Genomic DNA, 19,531 nt, shown 5'->3' with positions numbered 1-19,531 from the left:
GCTAGGCTAGTAAAATAGAACAAGTAGCACTCAACATAAGTGATCAAGTGACCAATTTCCTCAAACAATTTTTCCTTGTTTACCTTCAAAACCTTCAGATGATCAAGATTGAATCATTGAAGAAAGCATTCAATGAAACAAAAACTAGTTTTGCATGATTAATTTAGGTTTCTAGAACCATAAAACTATGAACTACTAACTTTTTTTGTAGTCTCCCAACATTAGCATAAGCTGTCAAAGTTGGTCACAGATCAACTCTTTGCTTCAAAATGTGTGTCGATGCGCTGCATGCTATCATTGATGGTACTTGATTAAGAGTTGCTAAGCATCATTTTTTTAAGCAAAGAGCTATTGAAAATCTTATTTGGGGCCAAAATATGTTTCATGGCCGATGCTTTCGCATCAAGTGTGACTCATCTCTTTCACAAGCTTGGTTCACGCAAAATAAAGCTCGATTAACTAATGAAAATATGATAACTGATAATTCATAACCAACTAATTTGTTTACCTTACCAACATTATAACCTTGAAAATACCGATGAAAGCAAGGAACAATCAACTGTGGAACCTAGATCACAATCTGAGATTATTGGCAAGAACCCGGTGAAACCAAAATATTATGCCTCTCCTTTGCTGTGCTTCACAGTAAAAACCATTTGATCATCAAAATATCATAATCCTCTAAGTTTTTTTTTATGAAAGTAGCATACATTATTGTCAAGATGATGGCCTGTTTTATATGGCGTAACTCCCAAACAAGCTACAATACAGGAGAATCAACCTACATGCTCTCATCCTTAAGCTGATTGGGTGCACACGCTGCCACCGTCCCAGAAAGGAAACCTTTTCCTTAATAACTGTGCACCAATCCCATGCATCTCTGGTCACATCGGGAATCATCATACCTCGGATCCGGTCTGGAAATTCCCAACCCGCTCGGACCGGGTCCAACGATTCTGTTCGGACCAAACCGGGTACAAGGGATCCCGCAGAGGCCTAGGTTTACAAAATTCACCGTCTACTCGTTCATTTACTCGACACGTGCAACGAAGGATTAGAAAGAGGACATGTGTCGCCTCTCCAATCTCCTTGGTGAAGCATGCGAGATCACAGGATCGATGCTTTTCCTGCCGTTGGCCCGCCAGAGAGAAGGAATTATAATTTAATGATAAAAGAATTTTTTTTATCAAAATGGCTCGTGGTACGGTGTGTCTGCAGGGCCAACTATCGCTGGTGGTCCCCCCATGCTCTGATCTCTACGACCGCACGCGTTGACCGTTACTTGTGAATGTAATGTTATGTCTCCCGTGGAATCCATAAGATCTGCTGATCGTGGATCACTAGCCGTCGATTGGTCCGGGAGTGCATCATTGCTCATTAGCTGTAGATATCGCGAAGCACAATTACTTACGATGCTCCCCCGAGTAAGAAGACCATCTCCGGCAGCTTGTAGTGTACGTTGCTGTCGTTATACTGATTAGCGGGCTAAGCCGCGTATTCTAAGTTTTAAAAACATGGCCCGTTCTCTTCCGAAAATGCCCCTGGGGGGCATTTTCGTCTTTTTATGACGTGATCTGACGGCTGCGATCGTTCGCGGTATTTGAAATTGTCGTACGGGTGGGACCGGGAGGGGATGCACGCGTTTGCGTTTAGCTGTCTGGAGAGCGACACGTCTTCAAAATTCGGTGGGTCCGCGGATGCTCGGTTTACGTGTCTGACTCGTATTAGATGGTCCCCCTGTCTGCTGCGGTTCGCCAGACAGCTCATCAGTATTCGGATCCTCTCACCAATTGGTGGTCACTACCAGACCACCCCCTGACGCTCGGCTCCGCTGCCGGTGCAAGTCGCGTCACCAGAGCCGGCGGTACCTTCACCTTCCGTTCAAAATAGAAATCAACAAAAGGATAAAAGAATCGCGCTCACTGAGATCTCCATGCGGATGCAAGATCTGCCGTTAGTGTCGCCACTTAAATCCATCCTGTCCGTTACTACGTGGCGTCACGATTAAGAAAGGTGACGCTTTAGAAATTTTTATGCGCGTCCGAGCTTAATTTTTTCTCTCAGATTAGGATTAATAATATAAAATTATAGATTATATAAAAAATAAATAGTATAAAAAACCGACCCTTTACCCTCTCTGACCTCACTGTAATTTACAGCAACACCTTCTCTCACATTGTTGCAATTTAAAGCGAGGAAGGGAAGAGAAGAAGGCAGGAAAAGGAGGAGCTGTCCGTGTAAATAATCGCCGAATCGAAATCCTAAAAGGAGTTGCGCGATGAGGAAGGAAGAACCCTAGTTCTTGGAATCGGAGCTGGGGGAGGCAATTGGTTTTCGTTGGATTTTTTTTTTTTTGCTTGCTTTTCCGGGTGATGTGAGTTAATGTGAGAGAGGGATCAGATCCAGTGATGGCCGATCTGAGTGGCGGTGGCGGTGAGGGGCATGGGGCGGAGGCTGGGGGAGGAAATGCGCCACCGCCTTCGGCGGCGCCGGCAGTGCTGACGGCGTCGGCGTCGTTCAAGGGGGAAGGGAAGGTGGGGCCGGCGCTGAGGCGGAGGCCTTCGATCAAGCCGAGCTTGGAGGCGGAGGAGTTCATAAATATGCTCCATGGATCCGATCCGGTGAGGGTCGAACTCAGTCGACTGGAGAATGAAGTCAGAGGTGGGAATGCGGTTTGATCCCGTTCTTTTTTGATCTTCTCTTGTTCATTCCTTTCCGGGCATTCAGATGGTCGGCTGCTTGGTTTTTTACAGACAAAGATCGGGAATTAGGGGAGGCGCAGGCGGAAATTAAGGCACTTAAGTTGTCAGAGCGTGCCAGGGAGAAGGCAGTGGAAGAGGTGATATCACCTTTTTTTTTTTTTTTTGGATTATTCGTCTTGGCGGTTGCTCTGTTATTTTATTTTATTTTTGAATTTATTTTTTTAATTCATTATAGACTTATGATTCTAGTTGCAGTTTTAACTGTGTTATTCTTTTATTTGCATTGTTGAACGATGCTCCTCTTTGTTCTCTTGTTTTGATGATTTCCATCAAACTGCACTTTTTTTTAATAAGTCAGAAAGTTAAAAAAGCGAGTTTTTCCTTGTGATCCTGTCACTACTGGTATAAAAATCCATGTGTTTTTTTTTTTCAAATATTTTTTGGATTTGGTTTTTCTTCTTATTTAGTTAAAACAAGTGAGTATTTTAGTTTGCTAAAATCTGATTGTTTAATAGCATATAATCTTCTATGGAACTTGATTCCTATGCAGAGTAATTAACATGTCCAATGATGTGCTCAAAATATCGTTCAATCTGTGTGATATGAGCGGATTTGGATTTCTTGTTTGCCAATGATGCGGATTTGGATTTCAACATAGATTAAGCTGATTTTCTGTTGACCAGTATTTAGCTACTAGTATCTGTCCCTGCTGTTTATTTGACCTGCACCGGTAATATTAAGCATACACTCCCCAAAAGGAACTTTTCAGCACCCAACGTTTTCCATGTTATTATCATTTTATTGTTACCATTTTATTTGAACGATATTTCTTTGTTCTTTAATTTAAAACAAAGGATGAAAAAAAGGGGCTTGTCTTGTTATTGTGGAATGCATTCTAATTTTTCTCTTTCTCATGTCAGCTGACGGAAGAATTGGCTAAGGCGGACGGAAAGCTCAAGCTAACTGAATCGCTTTTAGAAAACAAGGTACCGTATAAAATTTCTTAATTTTCTTTTTCCATATTATTATGATTTTCCATTTATAGACAGTTGTTTATGATGAAGTGCCTTTGCAGAATCTTGAAGTTAAGAAGATAAATGATGAGAAGAAAGCCGCCTTGGCTGCTCAGTTTGCAGCAGAGGCTACACTTAGAAGAGTTCATGCAGCTCAGAAGGATGATGACATGCCCCCCATTGAAGCCATTCTTGCACCACTTGAGGCAGAGTTGAAGCTAGCTCGCCAAGAGGTACCATATGCCACATCATCATCTCCACCTGTACCAAATCTCATATTTACCCAAATAAATAAGTATCTATCATATCTGTGATTTGCTAATGGTGATGTTAAATCAGATCATACCCTTCATCTCCAACATATTTGGAAGGATCATAAATTTACTTGAAATTACTGCATATCTCTGTTCTTCTTGTTTTTTTTTTTATTCTCATGATGTCATAACCAATGGAAATAAATGCTTGAAGCTTTTGGCTTATTATCTGCTGTTTGGTGGATTCTCTGAAAGATTTTTCTGACTTTTGCTGGATCCTTTCTGTTTCACCAACCTCTTTGTCATCTTCTTTTTATTATTTGTGCCTCCTTTATTTTATGAGCGCAGTTTATTTGTGCCCAATTGCCTAAGCTCCTGTTTGTGGCTACACAGCTAGCATGGTGATTAGCCTGTGTCTTGGGTTCCCATGCTGCATGTGGTCCCAAGCATGAATTGGGTAGCGCCCATGGCTGCATGGCCTATCATGCATGTGCCACAGAGGAACCATGCTCTAACATTCTAGCTTTTAAAAGTTTGTATGTTTTACTAGGGAACAAATGGAGTGAAGGTCTGGTCTATTGTAAAGTGGTGACTTGTTTTATTTGGCTAGCACTTTTGATGTTTGGGTTTCTGGTTATGTTAGCTTTCTTTCTTTCTTTTGTCTATACTAGTATACAGGCATCCTCTGTTTTACACTTAGAAAAAAGTCGGTCATCAGTATTCAAATTGGTTTGGAGAGAGAGGAAATCTGGGAAGAAATAAGATTGCTTATAAACATAGGGGAGACAGTTAAGCAAATGGGCATTATCTCTTTAACAGGATTTTCTTTCCTTTACTTCCCAACTCTTAGTTGCCATGTAATAAAAATTTCTTGAATTAATAAATTTCCACGTAAGGGCAAATTCGACAGACCCAACTTCCCCAACTCACATTTTTTAGTGTAATTTAGATGTTTGTTCTAAAGCGGTTGCGATCTGGGCAGTCTGGTTTTATTTTGCTCTTGTGGCTTTATTTTATTCTTGGGTTGTAGGTAACAGAGATGTGGCCTTGCAATTAATGAAGATTAAGTTGGTAATTTCCCTTCTATCTTTAAAAAGAAAAGGAAGAATAAATGGAGAAGGGTCATTTTTTTTTTTTACATATCTGTTGGTATTCTGTATATTTTGTCATTACCAAACGTCAACCCTCAACCCTTCTACAACTTGATATTTTTGTAACACTGTATGATCTTGTATCCTGAAAAATGAGATATTTGAGTCCATTTCACTGGTGAGTGAGGGGATATCTGCCTGTCTCATAGCATTTGTATATCTACAGGATATGCGGGAAAAATGACAGTATTTTACAGTCACTCCCTTTTTTGATTTGCAGATTGCAAAGCTGCAGGATGACAACAGGGCATTAGATCGTCTTACAAAATCAAAGGAAGCAGCTCTACTAGAAGCAGAAAGGACTGTTCAGATTGCACTGGCAAAGGCTTCCATGGTGGATGATTTACAAAACAAGAACCAAGAGTTGATGAAACAGATTGAAATCTGTCAGGTATCCTTCAAGCCATCCTTGTAACCTCTCAAATTTTGGAGTGAGGATTGGGATTTCTGATTGTGAAAAAACAAATTTGCTTTTCTATTTGTCTATTCTGCATTCTTTAGGAAGAAAACAAGATTCTGGATAAAATGCACCGCCAAAAGGTTGCTGAGGTTGAAAAGCTTAGCCAGACAGTAAAGGAGCTAGAAGAGGCTGTCCTTGCAGGTGGTGCTGCTGCAAATGTTGTTAGGGATTACCAGCGGAAAGTTCAGGAGATGAATGTAATATATCTTGCTGCCATAATAGTTATAGAGCTTGAGAAATTTCTTGAACCTTGCTTACTTTAGTCTTTTAACGATGCTTGAAAATGTATAGAATGCTATTCTCATCACTCATTAACCTTTATGTCTATATGTGTTCACATATTTGCTTAGGAAGAGATGAAAACCCTAGACCGGGAACTAGCCCGTGCAAAGGTTACTGCTAATAGGGTTGCGGTTGTAGTTGCAAATGAATGGAAAGATGCTAATGACAAAGTAATGCCTGTTAGACAATGGCTTGAGGAGCGAAGATTCTTGCAGGTAGACAGTAACCATTGTATCATTTACTTAATGAACTAATTAGGGATGTCATGTTAGCGGGCATTTCTTTCTTCTCAGAATCATTCTTTTCTTTTAGTTAAACATTTTTATATGTGGTATTTGTCAGCCGATATGTTTGTGGAATATATATGATCAGCCTTAGCTTCCATTACAGGGAGAGATGCAGCAACTTCGGGATAAGCTTGCCATTGCAGAACGCACTGCACGATCTGAAGCTCAGTTAAAAGTAAAACATCTAACTATGCCTTCATATCTCATTTGTACTTTATATCCGATGAACTGATTTTACAAGAAAAAAAAACATTAGTTGACATTTTATCTATAATGAAAAATAGATGATAACTTATTCTTTTAAAATTCTTAGGAAAAATACCAGTTACGGCTTAAGGTATTAGAAGAGGGATTGAGAATGTCTGCAAATGGTAGCAACCGCACCAATGTAGAGGGAAGGAGTGTCAGTAATGGCCCTTCACGTCGCCAGTCCCTTGGTGGTGCAGAGAATATTTTCAAGAGTTCTCCTAATGGCTTTCTTTCTAGGAGGCCATCTTTTCAGTCGAGATCTTCTCTATCTAGCAGCACATGTGCAGTACTCAAATATGCTAAAGGGACATCAAAGTCATTTGATGGTGGCACTAGGTCATTGGATCGTGGTAAAGTCTTTGCAAATGGATCTGGTCTCTCACTGAACAAATCTTCTGATGCAACAAGAGACAATGAGGCACACGGCAGTTGGAAGGAAAATCCAGATGAGAAACCCAATGAGCTCCCCAATGTTGATACAGATGATTGTGTCTCTGGACTGTTGTATGATATGCTGCAAAAGGAGGTGATCACCCTGAGAAAAGCATGTTATGAAAAGGATCAAAGCCTGAAAGATAAGGATGATGCAATCGAGGTAAGAGTCCTTTGGCATTCTAACATATAAAGCCACTGAAAACTTGTTTAGTATCTTGCGCTAACCTTTTGAGATGCAGATGCTGGCAAAGAAGGTTGATACATTGACAAAAGCTATGGAAGTGGAGGCCAAGAAAATGAGAAGAGAAGTAGCTGTTATGGAGAAGGAGGTGGCTGCCATACGAGCAGAGAAAGACCAAGATAACAGGGCTAAGCGGCTTGGCAGTTCCAAGGGTCCTGTAAATAGTTCCCAGTTGCTCCCGGGGAGGTATGTTGAATAAATTGGTCTAATATCGTTAGTGCATGATGTTTGCTGTTAATTGGTCAAGCTTTTCAAAAACTGTACTTTTCATTTGTTTTCATTGATGACTTTGTGTTACCTTATTTGCCGCAAACCCTGAACTTCATTTGCCTTGCTTGTCATCACACATAAGTTGAACCTTTTGGTAGTATATATTGTTTATGCACCCAGTTAAGTTTAATTATCATTAAAATTATTAGCTTATGCCTTTTAAATGTAGCCTTAGTCGTAGCTGATTGAAGATGCATCAGTTTTCCTTGTTGATACATAGTTGAGGATTGATTCTTGACTGCATATTACAACAAGTCACAGGCCAATTGTAAATTTATTTTAGTAGTTGTCAAGCCATTTGCCCAGCAATGACCAGACATCTAGGAAGATGTGTTTTGTGTCCTTATGTTTTTTCCTATTTTTAAATGACAAAAGTCTGACTTTATACAATGTCAACTTCTTAAATTACTTGGAATCTTAATTTGAGTATGGCAAATTTCAGGATGCTTTTCAAATACATTCTTTTACCATTTAGGATATTCCCATCTAGAATTTGTTAACTTATTCTTTTGAGTCCAACACAACAGTTATGCATCACTGTCATGATAATGGGTATTTTGTTTAGAGTTCTGTATTAATATTTAGCACATATCTTCCTGATATTAGAAAAAAATATACAAGTGGTAAAGTTCATTTGTGATTCTTCTCTGTAGAGTGGTTTGAAATGATCTTTCAGTCCCAAAGTTCCCATGTAGAGTCACTTTTAGAGGGTAAGGGTGATAATTTTCTCCATCGCAGATCAAGAAATGACTTTCCAATTTACAACTTGACTTTCAGATTGGTGGGTGGAGTATGATACATATTTGACAAAACCCAAGCATGTCCGCTAGCATTAAATTTTAGACATGAATCTCTAAAATCTACTTGTATCCCTTGTAGTAGGAAACTTCCACTCGTGTTACTTTCCTGCTTTGGGATCTCTCCAGAAACTCATTCTGCACTCTCATTCTGCACTCATTTCCAAAGCAATTCCTTGTTCTTTTTTTTTAAAAAAAAAATGGACCTGCTTCTTGGTACCTGCATCTTGGTCTTCTCCCACTCCTACACCTGCACTTGCACCTGCAGCTGCTTTAGGTAACTAAGGTTGTAGCGCAGAGATACAAAGGGAAATTTGTTACTTCCACACATGAGGAAGCCAACCTAAACTTTATGAGCAATCAATTGATAGATCTATCTACAATAGTTTTTGACTCATGTAGAATGTGAAGACTTTGAAAATTGTGTTCATGCTTAATCAGGAATATACATCAATGGCTCATGCCTCTCCCATTCTTTTGCCCAAGCCTTGTAACTGAGCAGGGGTCTTTTTTGTGAAGAAGGCATATCGATGGGATGATGGCCTGTTGTCTAGAGTTGTGAAATAGGAGGACAACAATATGTAAAAGCATTTAACTGTCATAAATGAAAAAAGCCCCCACACGTTAAGTAAATACTTATGGTGTATAATGCTAAGTGAGGCTAATGTTAACATTGACTATTAGAATCAGCATTGCAATAATATTTTGAAATTGATTATGGAAGTTTGAGAAATGCAGAGCAAAATTTTCAATTGTTGACACTTCTCAAGTGCTGGTGGTGTCCTTCAATTCAACCACCCACCCCACCCAACCAACGCTCTTTCATTTTTAAATGTCAGGGGCCTTGTCCTTTGCAAAATACTCTCCCTTGCTGGAGATGACAAATCAGTCTGATGAACCCACTCAACTTGCTTGGTCCTAGTGAAATGTCTGAACTTTTGGATCCCAAACATAATTTAGCAAACTAAACAAATATAAAGTGTTTTTAACCTAACACTGCATAAGTGGAGACAAGATTTTTGTTTTGGATGAGATCTTGGCCAAAATATCAGATTAATCAGTACCAGGCATCCACCAATATGATACATTGAAAATTTTGGTTCCTTTTGTTTAGGCAAATATGAACTCCTATATCCAAAGACGTCAGTAGATACAATATCAACATACCGGCCAAGATTTTCCAATCTATCTTTTACTACTGTAAATGTGCTTCTTAATTAACAAATATCAGAATCAAAGCCGTAATGCAGTTCCTAATCCTGGTTTTTCTGTTTTGGCTGAGATACTGATATTTTGGTTCCAATAAATTGGCCAAGATTTTGTAATATATCAGCTCTTTCCAAAAATTGCCGAACCTTACATCTTGGTCGAGATAAGCTGATCTCTGGTTCATCTATTGGTCACTCATTAAGGTGACTGGTATTTCAGGATCTAAATACTTTGAGTGGACATGATAGAACGTCAAAAACCAATGCGTAAGTATTTCTGGACTTCCCACAAGAAGTTGAGCATCATTGGTGGACTTGATTTTTTGCCCCCACCACTTATTTTTTAAATTTATTTAAATCTGATCTTACGTTTGTGTACCTTAAATCTAAATAAATTGCTACCAAATTGAGGTAGCAAGTAGCATTCATACCTTTGAGCATGCTATCAATTTTACAGAAATTTTTTGAATATTATTTTATTTTTTATTATTTACAATTCACAAAAAAATTAGTATAAAAATTGCATGATTAGTGATCATGATTTTTTCAGCATTGCATAGATGAATCTTGGATCTACAACATATCATAAAATTGTACTAGAAAAATTTGGAAAGATCCCTATTTTTGGTCTATGTTAGGCCTCAAAATATAAAAAAATGGGTGAGAGGAGAGAAGGATTGTACCTTGATTTTGGCTTGACATTGGCATGAATTTGTTTTTGCTTTTTTTTTTTTTTCCTCTGAATTTTCTCACAGATTTTCAGAAGCAAAATAGAGAGGAAGAGGCAGAGAAAGCATGCAAGGCCCTCTTTGCCTTCCCCTCTATTATTAAGGTGGAAAAGGTGGCCAAGCCTCCTCAAACTGAGCTAAATCGGGCAGTTCAGCGCGTTTCTGCCCTGTTCAGGCCCTAAACCAAGCCGAGGCATGATTTCATGCCAGTTTCGACCCAGTATGGGTTTGTACACCTTTGAATCCAACCTTATCTAAGTATGATTTCTTTTGTCCTTCATGGATGCTTCAGTCAGTTTTGTGAGCATGAAAAATCCATTCAGAAGTGCTTCAACTTATTAGTAAAGTTTCAATTGCTTTTTTTCTTTTTCCTGATACCCAGGAAAGTTACAGTTCGAAAGTTGAAACTCTAGGCAAAGCAAGTTACCAAAGAGCTTAAGTTATATGATTTATTAGACTTTCTCGTGAATTATCTGAAATTCAAATCGTTGTTGTCCCTGTAAAAGGTCATGCCCTTCCATTCAACGTTGTTTTGTGGTCTTAGTTTTTCATCATTAACCAATTTTTGATGCACTTTGGAGATTGAGACATATCTGTGGAGAGGTTAGAGCTTGTTCAGCTTGATGGGAAGGAGGTTTCCCAATTATACTTTATGGGATTTGTTACTTGGACACTTGCATCCAACTTCAAGAATGCATGTTGGGTACATATGTGAACCAGATGTGCATTAGACACTTGATACCTGGATAATTTTTTCGATCTAGCTTTCAGAAATTGGAAGAGTATAACTCAAACAATGAGTTCAACTTGCCATAATGTTAGAACCAAGATACTTTTCCTTCCATAGACTGGTGACGAATGTGGCTGTTGAAGTGTTTTTGAAAAATATCGGTTTGCCAAAATCTTGAAGCTAGTTGAAAATTTTGAATAAGAACATGTTTATTTGAAGAACCTCAAAAAAATATTTTTTAATATTTTCTTTTATACAATATTTGAGTATTTTAGCTATATTAACTTGTGGGTATGCTTGTATCTCTTTTTTTGTCTCTTGCCAAGTCAGAAAATTGGACAGATTTTCAAATCTGATTCTCATGCCCACGCCCATGCAATACTATTTACGGGCTTTATTAATTACATATAAATTAACTTCCATGATATATCCAGCCATTAATGGTTAAAAAAATTTGGTACCATGATTGTGTTGTTTAAGGGTCGGCATGTAATGCACGGAAATTATTTGACATTGTCAAAGAAGTATGTTGAAGGCAAGCTAAGACATGTTAGACACTTTACATCTGACATGTGGGATACTGCTTTCTCATGAGGAACATACACATGTTTCAACACTCAAATTGGATTGTTGCCTAGCTTCTTGACTTAAACTAAACACACGTATCATTGTTGCTGAACACTAAATACATGCATTATACTATCTAAAGTAATCAAACTCACAAACTAGTCCCAACAAGTTACGTGTGTGTGTGTGTGTGTGCAGACAAAGCCCTCCAATTCTGTACTAAGATATACTGATTGCATTTATTCTATTAAATTAAAGTTGATTTATGTTGATGTGTCTAGATACCATGCAGATAATCAATCAATACAAGTTTGGTTTGAGAGGATCACTTATCAGTGCTTACACAACATATTTCGTTGTATATGGCTGCAGTACATTGAGTTACATAATAGATGCTTTTATCCTTTCTCCTAGTTTTTGCTGAAATTGAAATATTAAACTTCTGAGCTTGATGGCTTGGGAGAGGAATATGTTAAGAATGCTCTGCCAGTTTACGGAATACATGAGCAGAGATGTAAATGAAAATTTTTTCAGATTTTTTCAGGTATATAATAAAAGCAAAGAGTCTGGTTGTTTTTATCTTTCAGTCACAATACTATTCACTGCAAATCAAATTCAATGTACAGGTTTAACTGCCAGTGAAGTGATTGTTGTTTTCATTGCATGAACCCATATATTGATGTTTAAGTATCAAACAATTTCTTCATCTATCTGTTTTCTAACAGAATTGTTTGTTTGCTGTGGATTCAGAAATGTGCCTCGAAGTGGGTTGATGCGTAATGTTCAATGATGATATACCAGAATCGGATGTAGCAAGGAATTATGGAACAGACTTTCTTCTCCACTTCTTTGCTGCCCAATATTTTCTTCGTTGATTTTTAGTTCGAGACCAGCACCTAAGACCTGATCATATAATCGATTCTGTGATCAAACATAATTGCAAGAAGAGGCCGGTCTGCATCTGACTTTTGATAGTTGTAGTGAATTAATGAAGTGATGCTGAAGTTGGCTAACCTTTCTGATAACATAGTTCGTCTTTTGGTTGTATAGGTTGGTAGATCCTTGTTTTCCTGTCGTTTTGTAATTCTTGGCAGTGTTGTGGCTTTTTTTTTCCTTCACCAAGGTTGTGAATATTATTGTAATTTCAGATTCGTATTTGTGTTATTCACTATTCACGCAAGCTGGTTTGATGTTGATTTCAGCTGTGTTGGTGTGCCGCTTAGAGTAAGAAAAGTTGGTTTTGTGATCATTATTTGGGTTAAAACAGAATTTGGAAAGAAACATTATGAGAGACTCGTAGACAGCTTAAGCTTGTTCCGTGATTTTTTTGTTTTTTCCCGCGGTTGATGTAATGCCACGCCCAATTTCCGTTCGGTCGTAGCCGTGATAAATCTCTTCAGGCTAATTTGTGTTCGTGGAATTCCTACACGTCCTCTTCGGGCAAAAATCTGTGGACATTTTTACCGAAAAAAAAAAAAATTGCGGACATGCACAACTAAACAATATGTGGAAGTCGTAATATATCAGTGATTTGCCAGTAGAAAAATTTACAAATATTCTGATAAATGAAAAAACCTTGCACCGTGCCTTTTAGAAAACGTGCCACGGTAGGAAAGAAGATTGCTCTGCCAAGTGAAAAGAGAATGACTTGAGAGCTGAGAGCGTGTGGCAAAGGGCAGCGGACGTGCCCTGTCCTCCAATAGGAAGGGTTTACTGTCGAGCGATGGATCGTTTAGCAGCTAATTTAACATTGTTAAACTTTATGTAGTTAAAGCCCATGAAAGGGCCTAAATGCGCACCCTTGAGCACTTTTGCGTGACTCCGCGTGGAAACAATGAGCTTTTAGATCATGTACATGAGTTTTATAGAGTCCAGGATACGCAAGTAAATTTTACGTATCTACGAACATCACCCATCGTTCGTCACCACTGCAACATTTTGGAAAAAATAACCAAACAATTGTCAAAACAATTTTGAGACAGAATAATATATTTAAAAAAAAACGATAGAATTATTTGATATCAGACTGCTTTCAATTAACCATCTTGAAGTTGCACTGTTTTCAGTTGTACATCATATAAAAGCCTAGTTCGTTATTGCTGGCCAATGTCATGACACATTCATTCAAATAACCGATAGAACGACCTTACAATCGATTAGGATTGCATAAAAGTCCTCTATATTTAAGCATTTAAGCATCTTAAGTTTTAGGAGGGGACGTAGCAACAAGCCTTGTCATGTATAACATCTCTTGGTCCAACGTTGTATCCTGGCCAAGTTCGCTGCAGGCCTTCACGTCAATTTGGTGGTGCATCATGCTTGATGAATGATGAATGAGGCCTGTTTAAATCCGCGGCCACGACACGGCCACGTGGTGCACAGAGGGTAGGTAATAATTTCTTGAATAAGAGGCGCCTTTCCCTTGCCCATGTCTCAACCTCTTTAGTTATTGCCATCGGTATGTTTTCTTAGGAGATGGATGGGAAGAAGTCGCTTTTCATGTTTTATAAAAAATAAAAATTTATTAAGAGGATGAATTTTGATATTTTTTATAAAATAAAAATAATATTATTTTATTTTTTAAAAAATATTTTTTAAATTAATGATTAAAATTTTATAAAATATTAATAGATGATTAAGATAAAATATTAAATAGTGATATAATATTATATTAATATAATCATAATATTTATATAAATAAAATATTAGTATTATAATATTTATTATATTTTAATATTATTTTAATATTTACACTAATATAATATTTCTATTAATATTAATATATTATTTATATTAATATAAATATTATATTAATATTTATATAAAATTTAAGAGTAATAAGATATAATTTTATATGTATTAAATATATAATAGATATTTTATATAATTTTTTTTTAAAAAATAGGTGTTTAATCCAACATAAGATACCTGAAATAAATTATTTTCTCGTGCCAATCAAAGTTACCAAAATTTTATTCCTAAAAAATAACTTCTTAAAAGAAAAAAAACTTCTGACGAACCAAACGAGTCCTTGGTTTTCTCTCCCGGTCCACCCTGTCAAGATCCCATTCCCTCTTCTTCTCCTCCGGAGATTCTTTTATCTTGAGGTGCCGACCCCTCGGCAATGGCAACCATGGAGAGCCTCATCGGCCTCGAGAATCGGATACAGAGGGCCTGGGCCGTCGTGAGCGTCTCCGGCGGTGAGGGAGGATCCCTCTGGGAAGCCCTTCCGTCCGTCGTCGTCGTCGTCGTCGTCGCAGGGCAGGTATAATCCCCCTCCAGACCCTCGAATTTGTCTCCTTTCCCATCTTTACTCTTGCTTCCGATTCTTGCTTCTCTTGGACTGGTCCAAAGTTCGCTCCTTCCTTGATATCTTGGCCGTTCTTGGTGAGCTCGTGGAAATCGTCGGTGTTGGAGAGCATCATCGGGAGGGACTCCTTACCTCGAGGATCTGGTAATGCCAATGGGATCTCCTCTTCTTGAATGACTTCTTGGGATTTTATTTCTTCGTTTTGTCTCTGGATCCATTTGTCTGGAAATAGGAATCGGTATTGTGACGTGATCTCCAACGGATGTTAGGTATTGTGACGGGGAGCCCGTTGGTGTTGCAGCTTCAGGAGATGGAGGATGGCCAGGCAGAGTACACAGAGTTCCTTCATGCCCCGAGAAAGAAGTCCGCTGATCTTGGTGAGAGAGTTGTTTGTTATTTAATCTGATTTTTATTTATCTGCCTTGTTGTTGGTTAGTAATGCAAAATTTGTGGAGTCATGTGGTTTGTTTAAGATCTAGGATTTTTGGATTTTCCTGATTGTTAGTGATTGATGATCGCTTTCCTTGCTCACTAAGATACGAGGTTTATAGGTGCATTTGAATCCCGGGAATAAGTCGTTTTGTGTTTGTATCTTGTGTTGGAAATCTTTGCTACCACGCAATTGGATGGATTTTGATCTGAGAACAAGATGGTAAGATATATAACTAAGGCAAGATATATCTAAGTGCTGCAATAATATAATGAATCTACCATGAAGTGGACATCGCCGAGGTGTAAAATACAATATATCATTTAATCTGATGCAAAGTATGTGCATATAATAAGACTTGATTTTGCACATACATTAAGAGCAACATAAAACTATGGATTCAACAATGGAGTATGCTAGCTGCTTAATAAACAGAATACAGTTGAAGAAACAGTATATGGGGATAAAGGTTGTGAAAACATTTGATCAATATGATTGGTTTGTTTAGGAGAATCTGGATACTTGGTTATCTTAATTGCGCTCCAGTTATCATATTGTAATGGAGTGAGGATATGGAGCAAAAACTTTCGGAGATAAAGCAAAAAATTCAAACAACCTCTTCATCATTCTCAAACATTGCATAGAACTCTTTGGCATCAAAAATGGATTTAGAGTCAATTTTCTACACCCCCCCTCTCTTCTAGAGAATATATGAGTCTCCAAGGAAGAAGTTGCAGCTTGTAGGTGATAAATCAGTAGGATCACCAATCCAAAGATATTTGTTTGCCATTTGGGTTCCTTTAGGAGGAAAAGAGAAGAAATTGAAATGTATGATTATTTCCAAAGCACTAGGGAATGCAAAATATAACAACATAACAAACCAAGCAACAATGTTAAGCTGGTTAATCTCACAAAAGATATGTGCAATCTTAGGTTAAGTGATGGTTTGGTAGACTCAACTACATAATAGATTGGAAAGTTTCAACAACATAGGAGGTTATACTAGTGTCATCACAAGAAGCACTCCTGATGAGAGAGGGCGATTTTGAGATATTAAAGGTAATGAAGTGCCCTGAGATGGGCGTGGGTGGAGGCAGCATTCCTAAGAAAAATCATGTTCTTAAAATAGAATAGTGGTACCATTCTGCTGAAAGAGGAAGTGAAGAGAGCACACTTTTTTGAAATTTAGCAGAAATTTATAGAAATGGGCTCAGATTGCAGTTAGGACATGGTCCAAATTTCTCAAAATAAGGGTGAATTTATTTGAAAAATCCATATGTATTATTCGCTTGCAAACTTATGGATAGGTGCACATCTATATGCACATAATTAGAATACCCAACAGGACAGTTGGCTAAATATTTGTTCTGTAGTATGCTAGTAAAACTGAATGTGCATATGGAGCAAAAACCTCATCTTAAGAGAGTTATGGAATAAACGGTTTGTCGAGAATGGAGGAAAAATACATCTATATATAATATTGCTTTATTAATTCAAACTAAAACATAAGAAATTAAATTAGATTAAAAGAATATAGCAAGTTTTGTATATGCATATGGAAATAAGGGGAAAAAAGGAGAAGTTTCCATCTGCTTCACAACATTGATACTCTGAAGATTTTTTGTAGAAAATTCTTGATGACATCAGCCTCAGGGAATCCTTGGTATCAGCAGCCGTAGGTTTGAAGATGTGAGCCACGAGCATAGGCTTGTTCTTGAGCATGCAGTAAACAGCTGGCAACATGTGGGAGTGAAGGAGCTTCAGTTTGTCTACTTTGGGCTCTTAATGGGTGCAGAGGTTGGATGGAGTAACACACAACCCTTCAAGAAAAATGTTGTTAAGACTTCATATATGAGGGATTTTAGGGGGAGTAGGAATGACTACATACTCTTACTGGCAATGCAGAGAAATTCTGCGGGTCTTATTTTTCTTGTTTTTCTATTTTTAACTTTCCTTTCTTCTTCAGCTGAGGCAGTGCATCAAGGATTATTTGATTTCTTTAGACGTGGATGGTTTATGTAATATGAAGGAAGGAGAGCTGGTTGAAATTCCTTCCCATTCTTTGTGACTGCAAAAACTAACTACCATGGAATACACATCATGAAGAGCATGAAACTGCATGCCACTGTTCATTTTTGATATTATTATATTTTCCTTGCTCACGTAATCATTGCATTGTGACTGACTCGCTGTTTTTATTATTTTCTATTTTTGTGATTCATCAATTCTTTTATTGATTCTCACAACTCGGCTCTTGGTTCTTAATAATGTGAAGTCTCTTAGGTTGCATTTGGTACATCGTGAGACAATCTTGGAAGGTAATGTGGATTGCCTTCAGGATAGATTGCCATTATTAAATTATCAGTAATGTTGATTACTGTATTTAGTACACACAGATAATGCTACAGTAAAATTACTGAAAATTTTGATTGATATATTTGGTATGACAATCAGATTATCGGTAATATGAAATTAATTTCTAAAATATTCTTAATAATTTTACCTTGGTGTTCTTCTTTTTTCTTAATAAAAAAATAACGGAAGTGATGTGGTTGTAGTGATACCGTGGAGAAGTGGCGAGCCGAGAGATGTGAGGAACCATGAGCACTTGGGAGGGTGGAGAGGGGATGGGTGCATGTGGAGCTGTTGGGATGGTGGGGATGGACATGGAGGAGCCATGAAGGAGAGTAGGAGATAGGGGCGGAGGAGTCGTAGGCAGATATAGAAAGATGGACGAGCCGCGGGTCTCGGACGCACACGGAGGGGGGTAAGGGGGAAGGAGGATGGTTGGACAATGGGCTTTGTGTGATTTTTTTGAGAAATAATTTTGTCCAAAATTTTTATTGCAATATTACCAAAGAAGTGGTAATTTAGATAGTTACTTCTTCTCAAGACAATCTCGATTACCACCCAAAAAGCATATCAAATGTAATAATTAGATTACCATATTAAATTATCAGCAATCTAGATAGATTGCTGATACCGTGGAAAAGTGGCGAGCCGAGAGATGTGGGGAACCATGGGCACTTGGGAGGGTGGAGAGGGGATGGGTGCATGTGGAGCCGTTGGGGTGGTGGGGATGGACATGGAGGAGCCATGAAGGAGAGTAGGAGACAGGGGCGGAGGAGTCGTGGGCAGATATAGAAAGATGGACGAGCCGCGGGTCTCGGACGCACACGGAGGGGGGTAAGGGGGAAGGTGGATGGTTGGACAATGGGCTTTGTGTGATTTTTTTGAGAAATAATTTTGTTCAAAATTTTTATTGTAATATTACCAAAGAAGTGGTAATTTAGATAGCTACTCCTTCTCAAGACAATTTCGATTACCACCCAAAAAGCATATCAAATGTAATAATTTAGATTATCATATTAAATTATCAGCAATCTAGATAGATTGCCAGCTACTTTATGCAATCTTAATAATGTGCATTTCCCGATATATAGCAGGCTAGTGATGAGTTAAATTTTATACTCGTGCCATTAGGCTACGAGCCATTGTTTGGATTGTTCCTCGCAGTGGATCTTCAGTGGTAGATGCGATGGTTCCATAGAAACTAGAGAAGGTGGTTCTGTTAAAGTGCAAAACAGCCTTTTTTTTTTTTTTTTTTTTAATAATATTTTATAAGAAATGCAATCAGCGCTATGCTTTATATAGCAACTTGTGATATCAGACCAAATGGCTCAGTTTAATTGCTACGTTGGACTAAAAACATTCAAAATTGCGCATGTAACTTGGTAGCTGACATTTCTTGCTGTATGTCAATGCTCATTGATTGATTAGCTTGTTCAGATCTGTTTATTATTATTATTATTATTATTATTTTGAGAGTAAAGGAGATTGGAGGGCAGATTACCACATCAGTCACTTGCAATTTTATTTAGAAAAAAGTATGTACATCCAAGGTGTATAAGGTGGAATATACAAGAGATAGAAAGAGAAGAGAGAGGCCTGGGGGTTAACAACTATTCCCAAGTCAGGAAACCCAAAAAACAACACCCTGTCAGGAGAACAAAGAAGTAAATAGGAGACTAAGATGAGCAAACAGAATGCACAAGAGACATTCCCAAACAAACAACACATACCATCAGATAAACCTCATCCATTATAGTCTCCTACACAAGATATCACAGCACTGGAGACGCGAAGATGGCATTTTAGCTCAATCAGAGAGAACATTAGACACCAGCAGCATGACTTGAGGGCATCATCCATTCTCATCTGAAAAGGAAACACCTGGACTTCTAATATTCCTAATCCGCTCCCACAGCTTTCCAAAACCAAGAAGAGATTTGTGATCAAGAAGAACAGACCAACTGTTAACAAGACTGATGGCTGAAAAAACAGTGGAGTAAGGTGAGGAACTTCTGTTCAAGAAGATGCGATTGTTTTGTTCTTTCCAGCAATACCAAAGCAAAGA

At 38.0% G+C, this 19,531-nt stretch overlaps 2 protein-coding genes across 4 annotated transcripts; both read left to right on the top strand.

Annotated features, from left to right (window-relative positions):
• Positions 1-2,138: 2,138 nt before the first annotated feature.
• LOC105048488 (microtubule-associated protein 70-1) lies at positions 2,139-12,575 on the top strand. The gene is made up of 11 exons (XM_010927799.4): positions 2,139-2,661; positions 2,754-2,839; positions 3,623-3,688; positions 3,778-3,948; positions 5,341-5,511; positions 5,622-5,777; positions 5,931-6,077; positions 6,253-6,324; positions 6,463-6,993; positions 7,073-7,260; positions 12,125-12,575. The coding sequence occupies exons 1-11, from the start codon at positions 2,409-2,411 to the stop codon at positions 12,162-12,164; spliced, it is 1,881 nt and encodes a 626-aa protein (XP_010926101.1). The 5' UTR covers positions 2,139-2,408; the 3' UTR covers positions 12,165-12,575.
• A 1,804-nt stretch (positions 12,576-14,379) lies between these two features.
• On the top strand, positions 14,380-17,276 carry LOC105048487 (phragmoplastin DRP1C). 3 transcript variants are annotated; one of them, XR_012142443.1, is made up of 4 exons: positions 14,380-14,639; positions 14,729-14,828; positions 14,917-15,061; positions 16,742-17,276. XR_012142443.1 is itself a non-coding variant. In XM_073260181.1 (4 exons), exons 1-4 carry the CDS (start codon positions 14,499-14,501, stop codon positions 16,805-16,807), a joined length of 369 nt encoding a protein of 122 aa, XP_073116282.1. In that variant the 5' UTR covers positions 14,386-14,498; the 3' UTR covers positions 16,808-17,276. The 3 variants fall into 3 exon arrangements, 2 of the variants coding, with proteins under 2 accessions (XP_073116282.1, XP_010926100.1); XM_073260181.1 differs by having other exon boundaries at positions 14,386-14,639; positions 14,954-15,061; positions 16,788-17,276; XM_010927798.4 differs by having other exon boundaries at positions 14,391-14,639; positions 14,954-15,061.
• The last annotated feature ends 2,255 nt before the right edge of the window (positions 17,277-19,531 follow it).

This window comes from Elaeis guineensis, chromosome 7, assembly GCF_000442705.2.
Source record: "Elaeis guineensis isolate ETL-2024a chromosome 7, EG11, whole genome shotgun sequence".
NCBI lineage: Eukaryota > Viridiplantae > Streptophyta > Magnoliopsida > Arecales > Arecaceae > Elaeis > Elaeis guineensis.
The sequence above is the reverse complement of the archived record's forward strand: the minus strand, read 5'-3'. Positions and strand labels throughout refer to the sequence as shown.

Coding starts and splice junctions, on each gene's coding strand:
- LOC105048488 (XM_010927799.4), top strand. CDS start 2,409: ATGGCCGATCTGAGTGGCGGTGGCGGTGAGGGGCATGGGGCGGAGGCT. Junction 2,840..3,622: donor GGGAGAAGGCAGTGGAAGAG/GTGATATCACCT, acceptor TTCTCATGTCAG/CTGACGGAAGAATTGGCTAA. Junction 3,949..5,340: donor TGAAGCTAGCTCGCCAAGAG/GTACCATATGCC, acceptor TTTGATTTGCAG/ATTGCAAAGCTGCAGGATGA.
- LOC105048487 (XM_073260181.1), top strand. CDS start 14,499: ATGGCAACCATGGAGAGCCTCATCGGCCTCGAGAATCGGATACAGAGG. Junction 14,640..14,728: donor TCGTCGTCGTCGCAGGGCAG/GTATAATCCCCC, acceptor ACTGGTCCAAAG/TTCGCTCCTTCCTTGATATC. Junction 14,829..14,953: donor CTCCTTACCTCGAGGATCTG/GTAATGCCAATG, acceptor AACGGATGTTAG/GTATTGTGACGGGGAGCCCG.